This window comes from Podarcis gaigeae (assembly GCF_964106915.1).
Source record: "Podarcis gaigeae genome assembly, chromosome: 5".
NCBI classification, from domain to species: domain Eukaryota; kingdom Metazoa; phylum Chordata; class Lepidosauria; order Squamata; family Lacertidae; genus Podarcis; species Podarcis gaigeae.
Genome location: NC_139681.1, coordinates 31,805,694 through 31,820,948, shown reverse-complemented (window position 1 = coordinate 31,820,948; position 15,255 = coordinate 31,805,694). Strand labels below are relative to the sequence as shown.

Genomic DNA, 15,255 nt, shown 5'->3' with positions numbered 1-15,255 from the left:
CTCTTCATTTGTAGACAATTGGCAGCGAGGTTTTCTGAATCCACTCTGCTCTTCATTTGTAGACAATTGGCAGCGAGGTTTTACTATATTAAGGCAATAAGATTAAAGCACATGCTTATGTGCCTTGCTGAATTGAGGCTGTGATTTTTAATGCGACGGTGAAGCGATTAAGGTTGCACTAAAACAGGAGGAGTAATGGGGTATATCTTAGCCAGTAGTAATAGCGGCTCTTTCGTAAAACAGCTGAATGTTGATAATGGCTCTATCAGAGTTATCACCCTTGGGTGACTCTAGAGTTCTGCCCTCGATGAGTAGTTCATTTGACCAGAAACAGCCTCTCCTTGAGGAGCTTTTTCATTCAAAACATATTTCATTTGCTCAGCCTGTTGGTACTCAGTTCTTAATCATCTAAACCCTTGCTTCAGCTATGTGTATGCATTTCTCACTTCCATGCACTTCTATATCCTCCCATATCCTCCCATATCATAGAATCATAGAGTTGGAAGGGGCCCAAGGGTCATCAAGTCCAACCCTCTGCAATGCAAGAATTTCAGCTAAAGCATCCATGGCCCATGGCCATCCAAGCTCTGCTTTGAAACCTCCAAGGAAGGAGAGTCCACTGTCCTAGCTTCTCTTCCCCCCCTGACTCTCATCATTAACCCTCCTCCTTGTTTTCTCTTCTTCCAGGGCTCCTTGTAAAAGAAGTCCAGATTGAAGTCTCTCGACAGCAAGTGGAAGAACTCTTTGGCTTAGAAGACTACTGGTGCCAGTGTGTGGCATGGAGCTCTGCTGGGACTACCAAAAGCCGAAGAGCTTACGTCAGGATAGCATGTAGGTCTTGAGTGTGTTTAACCCTCCTTCGCACGGGTACTTTACATACTGTGCATTTCTCCCAGGTACTTAGTCTATTTGTATGTAAGGACAGAGATGGACAGAATATACCCCCCAACATTGTAAGCAGTTCATGTTTGCTCAAATGTGAGCCGTTCTATACATTTTGGGCACGTTGGGGTGTGAGAGTGTGTGTAACAGAAAGAAGGAGGGATACCCTTTGTTGGAAAGGAGAATTTTATGTTATGTTATGTTTTTTGTTTTAATGAGCAGAACAAGACAAAAGAGAATTCATTTCATCATAGTTTAGGATTGTTTGATTTAAGGATTTCAATGGGCATTTCACATATGTTCATATATTTATTACCCCGTTCTCATGGAAGAAAATGAGAGCCCTTGACGGTGGGCTCAGAATGGCAAAGATTAGGCCTGTGTGTTTAATAATCAAGGATGGAGGCAAGGTATTTCAATGTCAGGGGAAGTTTGTTGTCTTTATGTTCGGATGCCGCTTGGAAAAATATTGCCAAACTTGATACGAGAGTTCTTGAGGTGGGAGCAGTGCTCTTCACTGATATTTGGACACTCGCTGCCATTTTTAATCAAGCTGGCAGACCACAATGTCCCTTTGGCATGACTTCCTCTCTTTTTCAGCATAGAATAGATTTGGCTGCTTTTCAATATAGCATCTCCAATTTTGGCATGGTGGCACCCATGGTGAGAGTGGCAATTTTTGTTAATGTTCAGATGCCAGGTGTCATTTTGCAGCAAGATGGCGGACTAAACATGACTTTGGGTTGACTCCACCCATTTTTTGGTGTGACACATCCAATCTCACAAAAGGCACAATGTTATTTTTATTTCTAAAAAATATGCAGTGCTTATATATCCGGGCACTCCACACTAGTTTCAAAATATGTGGCTTTATTTTCTACATGGCTCCCTTCCCATGCTACAAAAAAATAAAAATAAATGTATTCTCAAGGATTAGAAATTTGTGTGAATAGGCACTATAAACTTACAATATGCAGTTCTAGAAGCAGTGGTTGTTTGAGGGATGCTAGCCAGTGAACTTTCTCGTTCCAGCAGATCATGCTGTGATAAGATCTACAACGATCAAGTCTTGTTCATAAAACAAGACAGCAAATTATCATCATTGTCATCATCGTAATCATCCTCAAAAATAATTACTTTGGACAGCCTTTATTTTCATTGGAACAGTTTGTCAAAACTGCTTGGGAGTAATTAGGTGGGTTATAGTGCCACCTACTGGTTAATACTGGGGCTTGTTTACTCGTGATACAGTTTAGTTAAGCACACAAAGTTCTTTGAAACTGATGCAATATTCAAGTATTAAGAAAAGCCGCTTAATATTTCTAATATATTCCTGTTCCCTGTGGCTACAAGCGATGCAGTCATTCTCTAATGTTGATGTACAGAATTCAGAACATTTTAGCAAAGGTTTTGATGCACGGGGAAGGAATAGTAGGGAATTGAGATATTTTGTTTGCGAGTAGAGTTAGCAGAGGCAGATCAAGAAATTTTGCCATCTGAAGCAAGCACAAAGTGATCTCCTCTTTGCACACCGTATACTAAAGCCAGCTGGACTTGTAGTTGTCTCCTACTTCAGCATTTCAGTTAGATTAGTTAGATATTGGAAGGCATGATGTACAGCAGACATAACTCTGTTGTCCAGCACTTCACCACTGCTACCCACCCACTCAGATTCTACTGCTTGAATTCACCACCTAATGGTAGGGCAGGCCCTGAGCAGACACACAAAAATATCATGTCCTACATTTTGTGGAGAACAGCTATGCAGGGCTCTGAAACCTTGTCCTCTTTCATCTTTGGAAGTAGAAGTGGCTTACTCCCAAGTAAATATATCTGGGGTGTAAAATACAAACTCTGCATGTCCATCCCTCCTTTAACTACCTCGATGGGATCATCCAAGTGCTTCTGAAAACCCTTATTGAGATAACCTGTGAGGCCAACAGAATGGCACCACAAGGACTTTTAAGCAGTGCATTTCTCCACAAACCTCCTAATCTTCATTTCAGTAAGAATTGGCAGCCTTGCCAAGTAAGGAACCAGCACATTTCTCCCACCAAAGAAGCCTGGGAACTGTCGTTGGTTAAGGGCGCTTGCAGTTGTAGCTCTGTTAAAGTGTAAATACAGTTCCTAGGGTTGTGGGCAGGGGAGAAAAATGTGCTTTAAATCTCTGGTGCATACCCAGCCTAAGCTCATGCTGAGCTCTAGACATGCCGCCCTCTCTCAGCCGGTATGACGAGGCAACTGAGCTCCGCAAGTGACTCCTGGACTGATGCCTGGTGCTTGTTTTGTTTCCCATTCATAGACCTGAGGAAGAATTTTGACCAGGAGCCCTTGGGGAAGGAGGTTCCTCTGGATCATGAAGTGCTTCTGCAGTGCCGCCCTCCTGAAGGAGTGCCAACAGCCGAGGTAAGCAAGGCAGGCCACGGGGGGGGGGGGCAGCGTTGGTGGTAGCAGCTGCCAGCTGGGAGGAGCCTGCGGAACTGAATTGCGATTATTCCCACAAGGCGACGCATGCTCATGTTGTGTTTCTGTGTGATGATTAGCGTCACTGTTACTAAAGCGCACATGTAGCACTTTCCCATGTGCCAAGGGATGTGCAGGGCTTATCTCAGATCACTGAGAAAGAGAACATTCTATACTTGTTTCATTCCTTCCTCAGCCCATAAATGTGAACTGTCTCCCTTCACTTTGGCTCATTGTAGGTACCTGCTTAGCAGAAAATAGACTGACACTTCAGTCCTAGGTGTAGGGCGTTGTTTACTCAAAAGCAAGTACCATTACACAAGTAAGCCTGTGTAGGATTGCACTGTCCAGGCTACGTGGCTTTTGGGGATGTTCCCCGTTTAGAGAACTGCACAATTTAGCCATTTTGACACGCACACACAAACACCCTTAGGGGGAAAACAGGTGCTTTAATTTTTATTTGCTTTCTGTAGTTCTTTAGTTGGGCCCATGCAGGCCCTAAAAGAAGCCTAGCCTTGAGTTCTCAAACCTGTTTCAACTGCCTGGTTGTGAAAATACTAAGCTTCCATTAGTCAGCCGGTTTTTTGAACTGTAGAAAGGAATCTTACCCTTCCAATGCACTCCTGCCATTGAGCTTGGATTTATTTGTTTTACACCACCCCCACCCCCATCACCACCAACCTCAGTGTCGCCTTTGGTCCTATTTCTTCTATCCTGTTACTTTGGACAGTTTTATCCATGTCACATGGAGGTCAGGCAGCTGCAATTCTCTTCTCGTTTGCACTCCCTACACACAGTTTTCAAGGCTTCCGTGGCATATTTGTCTCTCCTAAGGGGAGGAAGCTTGGTGGAGTGAGGTTTATTCCGCTTTGTAAAAAATAAACCAAAACATAATAGCAACAACAACTATGGACTGGCATTTCTGCTTCTCATCATGGCTTCTGATCAGGAATTGCCCTTGTAGACAGCTCTGATCTCTTCAGTGAGGGTTGCCATGAGGCAGGCAGACAAATCTTGTTTCTGAAGACGTTGCTTCAGCTTGGCACCATGTATTTCCCCAAAACTGGTGGTGCTGGCTGTGGACTGGGCACATAGCCAGAGCTGCCAAGAAGTACACGGATTAGTGTGTGATGCTGCTAATACCCATTAGGATAAGGCTGCTCATGCAAAAAGCCACAGAAGATAACTCTTCTTAGCCTCATTTTATTTTACAGTACCGCTATCAGGCTAGGGCATAGACACAGAGCTGGAAAGCACCCAAATATCATCCTGTTCCCAACCTCCCGCTGCAAGGTGGAAGCATCCATCCAGCAGATCAGGCCCTCCACTTCATCAACACACACAACCGGCTCACAGTGCTCAACAAGCAGAGAGAAGATACGCTGCAAGCCTCTCTGAGCAGAGCAGAAAGCTGGCTGACACAATTATAGTTCAGGCCCACAGCAGAGAGAGAGAGAGAGAGAGGGAGAGAGAGAGAGAGAGAGAGAGAGAGAGAGAGAGAGAGACTGTATAAACAGTCAAACTAGGGCAGGTGAGACCTGCATCCTTACACAGCCACGAACCTCAATGTGTGACCCTCGGCAACTCTCTCCTAACGTATCTCAGAGAGTTGTTCTGAGGATGAAATATAGGGGAGAACTATGAAGGCTGACCCGAGCTCCTTGGAAGAAGGGCAGGAAAGAATGCAATAAATAAACAAACTGTAGGTGCAAACTGATGATGGGGGCAAATATTCCTGCAAACAGACAACATCCAGAGATGTTGATGATCCATGGATGGTTTGGGCAGCCATGCTATCTAGAGATGCAGTGAGTTGTACTACAAAACATTGGGCGGGAGGAACTATGTTGGCAAAGGTTGCTGTAGGCTACCTGAGGAAGCAGCCACAACAGTGGGTGCATCTTGAAATGGAGTCTAAAGTGTGAGTTCATTTATCAACACATAACCCAGGTGTTGGGAAATTTTGGCCCATCAGGTGTCGCCGAACTACAACTTCCATAATCATTGGCCATGCTTGCTGGGGCTAATGGGAGTTGGAGTTCAGCAACGTCTGGAGGGTCATATGGGTTCCCCACACCTGACATAGCCCCTCAATAAGCCATCCCTCTGTACCCTCCTATTAGGTGGTGAGGAGAACTTTACCACACTTCTGCACCTGATCAGACACAATCAAGGGAGTGGCAAAAATTCACCCTGCCTCTTCTTGCCAAGTTTTCTTAGATGGTGGTGAAGATGCTGTGCAACTTAACATGCATAAAATATGACCAACTGAAATCACCCAAAACCTTTAGGCAAGAATGCAGGGGAAGTTACTTGGGGGCAGGAAAAGTGACAGGGAGCTGTCACAAATAAATACCTGTGTCCAGGAGGTCCATGGTCTGCTTGGGAAAGAGATGGCTGCTAAGCAAGACCAGCTCTCCAAAGGACCCAGGTTTGAGATTGCACCTGGAGACTTAGAGCACTTTCCCTGACAGTGATATATATCTTTTCCTACCAGACTTGTCCTGGCAGAATGCTTTGAGATTCATGAGCTAGGGCTGTAGCATTGCCTCCAATGGTGATTGCTGCCCTCCCATTAAATGTATTACTTTCCCCTGTTCCATAAGACAGATGTTGGAATAAATGTTTAAAAGCCTCCTGAAATATCTGTCTCCTGCTTTTTTTCCTTTTTCAATTTTAGGGTGTTATTCTAACTCAGACATGCAGACTTGTTTTATAGATTTTGGTTGCTGAGATATCTTTCCCCCACCCACCCACCCACCCACCCACCAACCAACCACTCTCCAAATTTGCTAGCGGTTGGTAACCAGAAACTTCCTGCCTTCCTCCTACAGCTGGGCACATCTGCGCCTTCCCTGAAGGCACACCGTGAATGTGAATAATTGTAGGCAAGGATGCAATTTTTCCCATTGCAGCCCATTAATAAATCACGGGGAGCTGTTACTTCTCTCAGATATCTGCCCAGCCACCCTCTCCCCACTATGCACACCACAGAAGCACACACACACACACACACACACACACACACACACACATCTGCCTGCTTCTTCCAAGCAACTGCCATAAAATTCCAGCTGGGAGTGTTGGCACCTTAGCAGATTGCTAGTTTACAGCCAGGAGAAAAAAAGTGTGCATGAGGTAAATGAGTCGGCTCCCAGAGCCGGATCGGGGCCGTGATGGATAGCCTTGCACGGAGGCCGTCTGCTTTCATTATTCAGCAGAAGTGTTTATTTTAGGCAGCGGATCTGTTATTCTGACACCTAATAATGTACTTAACCTCAACACCTGTTCAGCCCAGCCTTCCCTCCCTCCCGCATGGGCTGATCAGCCATTAACTCCTCGCAGGATTTAGCAAGGAAAACACAGAATGAATTGTTTTCCAGTGAGGGGGAGAGCAATTAGAATTAGGACGTATCAACATTCCTGGAATTCCCCTGACAGTGGCAGAGCTTCGCATGGGGTCATCTTTAGCCTTTGACACCCCGTGACCCGGTACTTCCTGTGTAAACGGCCCAACTGGTGTAACAGCTGGAACATTAGCTTGCATTTGGGGAAACTCCAACCCCCGGCTCCCTTCCGTGAGGCTCTCAGGGTGTCGCAGCCTTGTCACAAGGCAGAGTGAGGCAGCATCTTCAGGCAGCCCATGGGGAGCATCACAGAAGTGGTGGCAAACAGCTGTCCCCAAATCTGCTGGTTCTGCAAGTGTTGTGCATCATGCTTTCAAACAGAGGGCGGTGCCACCTCCCTGCTGGCACTTTATGAACACGCATACCAGAGCAGTTGTTTGGGTGTGTTACCATCCCAGGGACATAAATTTTCTGCTGTTGCTGCTACCGCAGGAAGCTTCCAGCGACTTGTGACTGCAGTGGCAGGGTAACGCTGCCACCGCCGCCAACATAGCATCATATGGCTGTGCAGCTAACTTTAGGTACCTGGGGTGTAAAGATGCTCAGTCTAGATGGAGTGCAGGCAGTTAAGCACACACATGCATATACCTGGCAACTGAGTGCCGATGGAGAGACAGGTCAATCCAAGCTAAGGGCAGGTAGACCATAGTGTCCTGTAGGGTAGCACCTGGTTTCTGCCTCTAGAACACCAAGAGGCCTGGTCCATGCATGCAGGTGAATGAGGAGGCAGAATGGATATTTCTGCTTCAGGCTGCAGGTGCAAAATACTGCACTAGTTTTGAGTGCACACATATGTTTTAACAACAACCCTGTTTGGCAAGTTTTAGAAACGGGGTGGGGGGGAATGCTAGCATATCCTAGTCCAGCCCCTTTGGAGCTAGTTTTCTATGTGCAAGGTTTTGTGTTTTTCGCTGAAATGGCAAAACACCACTTTCAGCCCGAAATTTGCAGTCTAGTCTACCGCTTCAGGACTCCACCATCTCGTTCCCATTTCACTTTGTTGCCTGTGTGGACGAGGCCTGAAGCCTTCAGCCTCACACTCTCAGAGCGTAACTTACTTTTCAGATTTGTTGTCGGGCTAAAACTGTTGGTCTCAGCAACTTGGGGCAGGATACAAATGTAAGAAATTAATCCGCGATTTGTCTGGCCTTGTTTTGTTTTTTGCTAACAAAACAGTGAGGTGGTTGAACTGGGCCATTCCACATCCAGCTGGTGTGGCAGATGGGAACAAAATTAAAAATAGAAAGGTTATCTGTAAGAAAGTCTGTCCTTTCTCGAACAATGAGCAAAGCCCAGGTGCATTATGGTACTAGGGCCTCCTGGGGTGACAGGCAGGGTTGTTTATTATTTAAAAAATGGGTTGAACATCACAAGATTCAGGATGCTTTATAAATAAGGCCTGTTTATGCTTACTCAGTATTACTTCTAAGTAGGATATTGCATGTACCAGTAAGGCAAGTGGGCAAACGTATACGTGCCACAGGAACCCAATGGAGTTTTCTGTCATGGGTACTTGCGGCAAATTTCGCTCTGCTTTCTTTTGGACTACATCAGTGAGGCCTAGAGTGTGGGGGGGTCTTGTAATCTTGGCAGCCTGCTACCTCCGTACACACTGCCCAGGCTTGCTTCCTGGAGAGGTTGCTTTGGTGCTGCTAATGCAGCAAAAACAACACAGGAGGCAGCAGTTACGAGTTACAAGCCTCTGCGGCCACAGCAGGTGCTGTGATTCTCCCGCAGTTTGACTCCACCCCTGGAGGGTTATCCAATAGAATTCCAGGCTCTGGATGACAAAGTTCCATGGCTTGCTGGGGAAGCCTATAACTTTTTTATTAAAAAGTTATAGTTCTAGATCTGACTTTGGAATGAAGATCACATGTTGCATGCAGTGTGTGTGTTACAGTAGTTAACAGTGGCTCCCTCTTCCTCCTCCCTTCATTTTTTTTTTTACCTGTCCCAACACCTTCTTTCCCTATTCCTTTCCTCCCTGTTTTTCTCCCCCCGTGGCTCTCTCTAGGTTGAGTGGCTGAGGAATGATGATGTGGTTGACACTGCCCAAGATACCAACTTCTTGATAACCATTGACCATAACCTCATCATCAAGCAAGCCAGACTTTCTGACACTGCCAACTACACCTGTGTGGCCAAGAACATTGTCGCCAAACGGAGGAGCACCACAGCCACCGTCATTGTCTATGGTACAGACTTTTTGCTTTCGGCAGGTTAGGGGCCTTATTCACATGGTGGATAAGGAGAAGATGGGAACACAGTTTTCTGCAACGTATATATGTGTGCATGTATAATTAAATACTGGGTTCATGCAGTATGTAATCATCCACATTAAATGCAAATAACAACCTGATCTTCTAAACATGTTTGTTCAAAAGGAAGTCCCACTGAATTTAATAGCACTTGCAATTGTGTTTTAATATTTTGTTGGAAGCTGCCCAGAGTGGCTGGGGATACCCAGCCAGATGGGCGGGGTAAATAATAATAATAATAATAATAATAATAATAATAATAATAATAATTACTGCAAGAGTCCCTACCTCTGCAGTTTCCCCATCAATTGATTGATTGATTTCTTACAAGTTATAGGTTGCTTCATTGTAAGGCAATCTCGCAAATAAACTGGTCCCGATCTGTTCAGGGCTTTAAGTACCAATAGTTAACACCTTGAGCAGTGCAGGTCTCTGATTCACAGGTGTTACAATTTTGCAGATATTCCTTAATAGATGTGTTCTTACAGAGGTGCAGTTTATTATTGTTGATTGGTGGTGGAAAAGATGCAGCATTTGGGCTTCCCTCTTGTGGTAATTGCACATGGAGAGTGTCCAGTCTGGTGCCAGCTTCCACCAAAAATGTGCAACACTGGCATGATTGGGACAGCCATGGCGGTGAGGACTTACTGAATGTTACAGCTGCCACAGGAATCCAACACAATGTGGGTGTTTCCCAGCATATTTAGTGTGGGCAGCTGTAACATTAGAAGTGGCTACAGGAGAAAGAAATCAGCTAGGTTGGTATTGAGGAGATAGCCTCACTTGTCTGCTCTTTCATGGTTTTTAATATCCTTTGCTTCTCTTCCCTGCTCATAGTGAATGGCGGCTGGTCTACCTGGTCAGAATGGTCCCCGTGTAGCAACCGCTGTGGTCGTGGATGGCAAAAGCGCACCCGGACCTGCACCAATCCTGCGCCTCTCAACGGTGGCTCCGTTTGCGATGGACAGTCCTTGCAGAAGATCTCCTGCAGCACTATGTGCCCAGGTGAGGGCATCTCGGACAGCCACTCCTGGACTCTGCACAGTGAGCTGTATTCGCACACAGGACTGTTTCTGTTTGTATAGCACAGAATCTGGTGGCAAAGCTTGATGTATCCAGTTGACTTAGACTCAGTACCCTGTACAGAGCGTTAGAGTATCTCAAGCAGCAGGAGCCAGGCAGCAGAGCATTTGGGAACCATATCTGCTTTAGAAAACAATCCACCAGTTTCCAAATGTCATTTATTAAAACATCTCATTCTTTATTTAGAACTACCTTTAAATATCAAGGGTTTGGGGAAAGGCATCCAATATTCCATTTTGTACGAACGTTCTGTGTACATTATAGTGCAATGATATTTATGTTGAGTCACAACTGAAGTGAGACTCATAATTTACAGGAAGAACTGCTAACATCACAGCATCTGCTAGCAGCAAGATGTGTTATTGCAAGGAATTGAGCAAAATAACAATGCTCTTAACACTTGCGGCCTGGAGGGACGAAACAGGATAAACAATAAAGAAGCGGGTTGTTTTGTGAGAATTCAATGTACTTTTATGTCTGGCTGCTCTTTTTAGACTTCAAAAGAAAGCAGAAAAGTAATAATCATACATGTGATAATGGGAGGCTGGAACCTTAAGAAAGGCAGATTTGGGAATGCATGTGCTAGTCAAATCTGTTCCATTTAAAACAAAAAAAAATTCTTCCAGTAGCACCTTAAAGACCAACTAAGTTAGTCTTAGTTGGTCTTTAAGGTGCTACTGGAAGGAATTTTTTTTGTTTTGACTATGGCAGACCAACACGGCTACCTATCTGTAACTGTTCCATTTAGTTTAGGGTTTCTTTTAATTACATTTTATGCTTGGTTAGGATGACAACTGGCAGATGTGGCAAGAAAGCAGGCGGTGCTTTAAAAAAGAGGAAGCTGCTGTAGTAGTTAGAACCTACAGCTTTCAAGATGTCACCTAATTTTTTGGGTAGGTGACCTTTAGCAAGCCACAGTCTTTTGCCCCAGCTCACCGGCTGCATTATGGGGTTAATGATACTGATCTACATTGCAGACTTGTTCAGAGGACTGCTAAAACGCAGCATTGAAATTCTAACTATATATACACACCTGAAAATAGTTGCTTGTATCAGTATGCGTCACATTAAGGCACACTTAAAATACAACAAAATTGTGGTGTAAAAACACTTATGTGTGGGAGATCGTGCATGCTTTCAATGCGGAATAGCTTCCTGTGTTGGAAGGTTGCAGTGTTTTAAGTCTGATCTTACCTGCCTGCCAGTATCACTTTACTTTTTGGTTTGGGGCCGGTGGTGCCAGTAGGTGATTTCACAAGGGCATCTCAGCATTCTGCTTTTTTCAGGATTTAGTAAGCTAGTCCTACAAAAATTGTTTCCTCTCCCCCCTCCCTGCACCAACCCCATCTGCCTGTGCATCTCTAATTAGTTTCCTTCCTTTATGGTGGTGCTTCTGGTGATGGATTAGTCCCTGACTGTCTTTTCCCTCCCGAAATGCAGTAGACGGAGCTTGGACGGAATGGAGCAAGTGGTCAGCCTGCAGCACAGAATGCACGCACTGGAGGAGCAGAGAATGCACAGCCCCTTCGCCCAGGAACGGAGGCAAAGACTGCAGCGGAGTGCTGCTTGACTCCAAAAACTGCACCGATGGGCTCTGTATGCAAAGTGAGTCGATTTGCTGTGCCTAACAAGAAGCAGAGGGGAAAGGGAAGACAGAAGGGAGGCAGGTTTTTCAGTTGTACTAAAAAACCTCTGCAGGTGGGCATGTAAGACCCAGTGACAAACTTCTGTTGCCAAGTTATCTATCACAGAAATAAAGACACAACATGTAGGCTAATAGCTGTTAGAGCATATATAATAGAATATCATTCTATTTTATGATATTTTTGATATCATTCAAAAAGTATAAATAAATCTATTAGAGTTCATATATGCAATGTAACAGACTAGTGCCTCAGAATGTCAAGGTCATGCATTCAAGGTAGGCATCAAAGGTCAGTCTCACAATGGTTATTCAAAGGTTTCAACAGAATACCTTCTGTGCCACTAGTCTGTTACATTGTATATATGAACTCTAATAGAGTTATTCCTACTTTTTGAATTATATCATTATTCTACTGCATATGCTCTAACAGTTATTAGCCTGCGTGTTGTGTCTTTGTTTTTGTGGTTGGTTCTCATTGCAACACAGGGGTTTGTTTTTGCCAACTTATATATGGCAGGGGAAGAACACCGACTGCATCCTTTCAGCTCCTTACCCACATCTATTACCAGTCCCAATGAAGTTCTCTGGCCACCTAAATTCACAAGTTTGAAACTTAAGTTAACTTAAGGTCATTTAAGGAATGGAAGTTTGCTCTCCGCTCTGTCCCAATGTGGTTACCTGAGACCCACAGAAAGCCTCTCTTGGGGCTCCCTTTTGAACTGTGTTGGAGGGGGGACTGCTGAGAGGAGGAAGAGAGATAAAAACTCCCTTCCATAAACTTTATTTCTTAATTATTTCTTCTGTACCTAAGATGTGTGGATGTGATCAAACATATTGTTGCGCACATAATTACTGGGTACACTTGTCACAGAGCTGTGAATATTTTTCACTCCCTGTTGAGTGCACACTCCATAGCAAACCTGCATTTGACACTGTGTAATGTGTAGATCATCCCATTGCCTCTGCCTCTGGTTGGCATCAGCCTTCTAGGTGAATGGTTTCAAGTCTTGGAGGTGCATGGAGATAGCACGCTAGGGCATAGTGATGAGCAAACCCAACTGAGGTGCAAGCTACTTCTGAGTCCACCTGCTTAGGAATGGGCTACAGATCCTTGCAGCCCACCTGAATGGGTTCCAGTTGTGCTGCTGCCCAGCCAACAGTTGACTTGAGACTGCTGATTGATGTAGACACCTGTATTACTCAAACGATCTGTAGGTCATTCAGAAGAGCAGAATATTTCAGTTAGAGGATTATCTGCTGGTTGCCTTTGTAGATAGATAGATAGATAGATAGATGATAGATAGATAGATAGATCAAGAGAACTATTTTGAGAAGTTTATGGTAAGGTTAGTGGGTGAAATGCCAGCCTTTCCTTAATGAGGTTTGAGTCCTAATCTTGAATGTGAATCTTCTGAAGAAGATGGACGAACTGTCATTCAGAACCCATGATGGCAGGATCCCTCTGCCACCTGTAGAGCTCAAAGAGTGAAACTATGAGAAGTAGAACAGGGTCTCCTCTTCATACAAGAAAGGAGAACACATGTGGGCAGGGTAAAGCAATTGTGGATAGTGTCATTTCCCATTGAAATGAGAGAGAAATCTTCTATTTCATTGACATTTCCTTCAGAAATCCATCATGGTGCTGGGGAAAGCAATCCAGTGAATTTTGCTCAACAATGTGATCCAAGAAATGGGTCCTGATGGTACCTCAGTGGGATTTTTGCTTTGCATGAACACCTGGCTTAAACTTGATCCAGATCTCTCAGGCTACAGAAATTACTTTCAGTGCTAGGACTAAGCCTCAGAAGCCAAGAAGCAATAATGAAGAAAAATATATTTAGACAAGTGCAGAGTGAATTTTCCTTGGTTCTACATGACAACCATCAGCCTATTCCTACCCCCATGTGTACCTGCTCTCTAGCTCAACGGTCCAGCAGCCTGCAAAGGACCTTTGCCTGAGTCATTTTGCCAACAGAAATGACCTGTGACCCTTTAGGATATTTGACAGCTCAGGAAAGCATGTTGCTTTGCCAGTATTCTCTTGCCAACATCTTCATTCCAGTCTGCTTGTACATTCATGAACATTCCATGACATCACAGTAGCTCAGCCAGTATCTGAAGTGCTCATTGGGTGGTCACAGGAAGGCAGGAGGCAGAAGATGTTTGGTTTTAACCCTTCTACTCTAAACTTGAGGCAAGGCTGGGGAGAATTGCTTTATTTACATCTCTCTAGAGCAGGCTTCCTCAAACTCACCCCTCCAGATGTTTTCTGCCTACAACTCCCATGATCCCTAGCTTGCAGGAGCAGTGGTCAGGGATGCTGGGAGTTGTAGTCTCAAAACATCTGGAGGGCTGAGGTTGAAGAAGCCTGCTTTAGAGCATCATAATAAATTGCCTGAATGAGCAGAAAAGCAAACTTTGCTACAAGAGCAGCCCTGCTTTTTTAAAAAAATAAAATAAAAATTGTGACAGTGCTGCCACCTGCTGTAGTCATGTTGATTTCCGTTGTGATACCTTCCTGGCTCGTTATTTTGCCAGAATTTATATTGCTGCCTGAATTCTGTCCTCCCACCGCAATCTGCTACCCCCCCCCCAAATGCTATAATTCTAACCTCATGCCGCTGCTGCATGAGAATGTATGTGTGTCATCTTAAATGGAATCACTGGATTGATCCATGTTGGCAGATAGCAGAGATGAGGGGGAGTCCTGTACAGAGACGCAATTTATTTTTTGAAAAAGGGGAAAAGCATCTCCCCCTCCCTCCAGTAGCTGCTGGCTCTGGAGAAGCTCACTGCTGGGAAAAATTAAGGCACCATGACAGCCGAGGTCGGGTCAAACTGCGCACCATGGCAGTCTGCTGCTGGCTGTTAACACTTAAACAGGCAAATGGTACTGAGAAGAAAACCAAGCAGCAACACACCGAGAGGCAAGGAACACTGTGCTCTGTGTACCTCCCCATTGCCTAACAAGGATCAGTACCTTCCAGTGTGTGGGAACTTTCAACATGTAGCAAGTTTGAAGAACTTTAAGATGAATTGGAGTTAGTCTGTCCTTCTTTAGCATTTTGTCTCCCTCATTCCTCTCTTCTTCCTCCTCCTCCTCCTCCACCATCCCAACCATATATGTGTCCCTGCCACTTTGGGATCACCATATACTTCATCAGTGCTTTTTTTCTGGGGGGACGCAGGGGTACGTATACCCCTAAACATTTTGTGACTCTTAAGTTTGACCTCACTGAGGGACGGTATTTCAATAGGAGTAGGAAAATGGGAGTGTCCCCTAAACATTTCTTTAAAAAAAAGAAAAAAGCACTGTACTTCATTCATCTGATGATGTGGACACAGGCCCATGAAAGCTTCTGCCCGTCAACATGGCGCTTTTCAGGTGTTGGTGGATTACAACTCCCATAATTCCTGGCCGTAGGCCATGGCAGGAATTGGAGCTGATGAGAGTTGGAGTCCATTGACCTCTGGAGTACACCATTCAAGGCTTACGCCGTAATATATGTGCTCGTCC

At 44.8% G+C, this 15,255-nt stretch overlaps 1 protein-coding gene across 3 annotated transcripts in view; it reads left to right on the top strand.

Moving 5' to 3' along the window:
- Positions 1–15,255, top strand: part of UNC5B (unc-5 netrin receptor B) — a 159,937-nt gene that overhangs the window by 123,364 nt on the left and 21,318 nt on the right. For all 3 annotated transcript variants that reach the window (XR_014564825.1, XM_083740683.1, XM_083740684.1), the window contains exons 3-7: positions 688–831; positions 3,185–3,288; positions 8,767–8,947; positions 9,848–10,015; positions 11,534–11,698. Coding sequence is in view for 2 of the 3 variants with exons in the window: in XM_083740683.1 (XP_083596809.1) it covers positions 688–831; positions 3,185–3,288; positions 8,767–8,947; positions 9,848–10,015; positions 11,534–11,698 (762 nt within the window). In the remaining variant the exon portion in view is untranslated. The remainder of the gene's footprint in view (positions 1–687; positions 832–3,184; positions 3,289–8,766; positions 8,948–9,847; positions 10,016–11,533; positions 11,699–15,255) is intronic.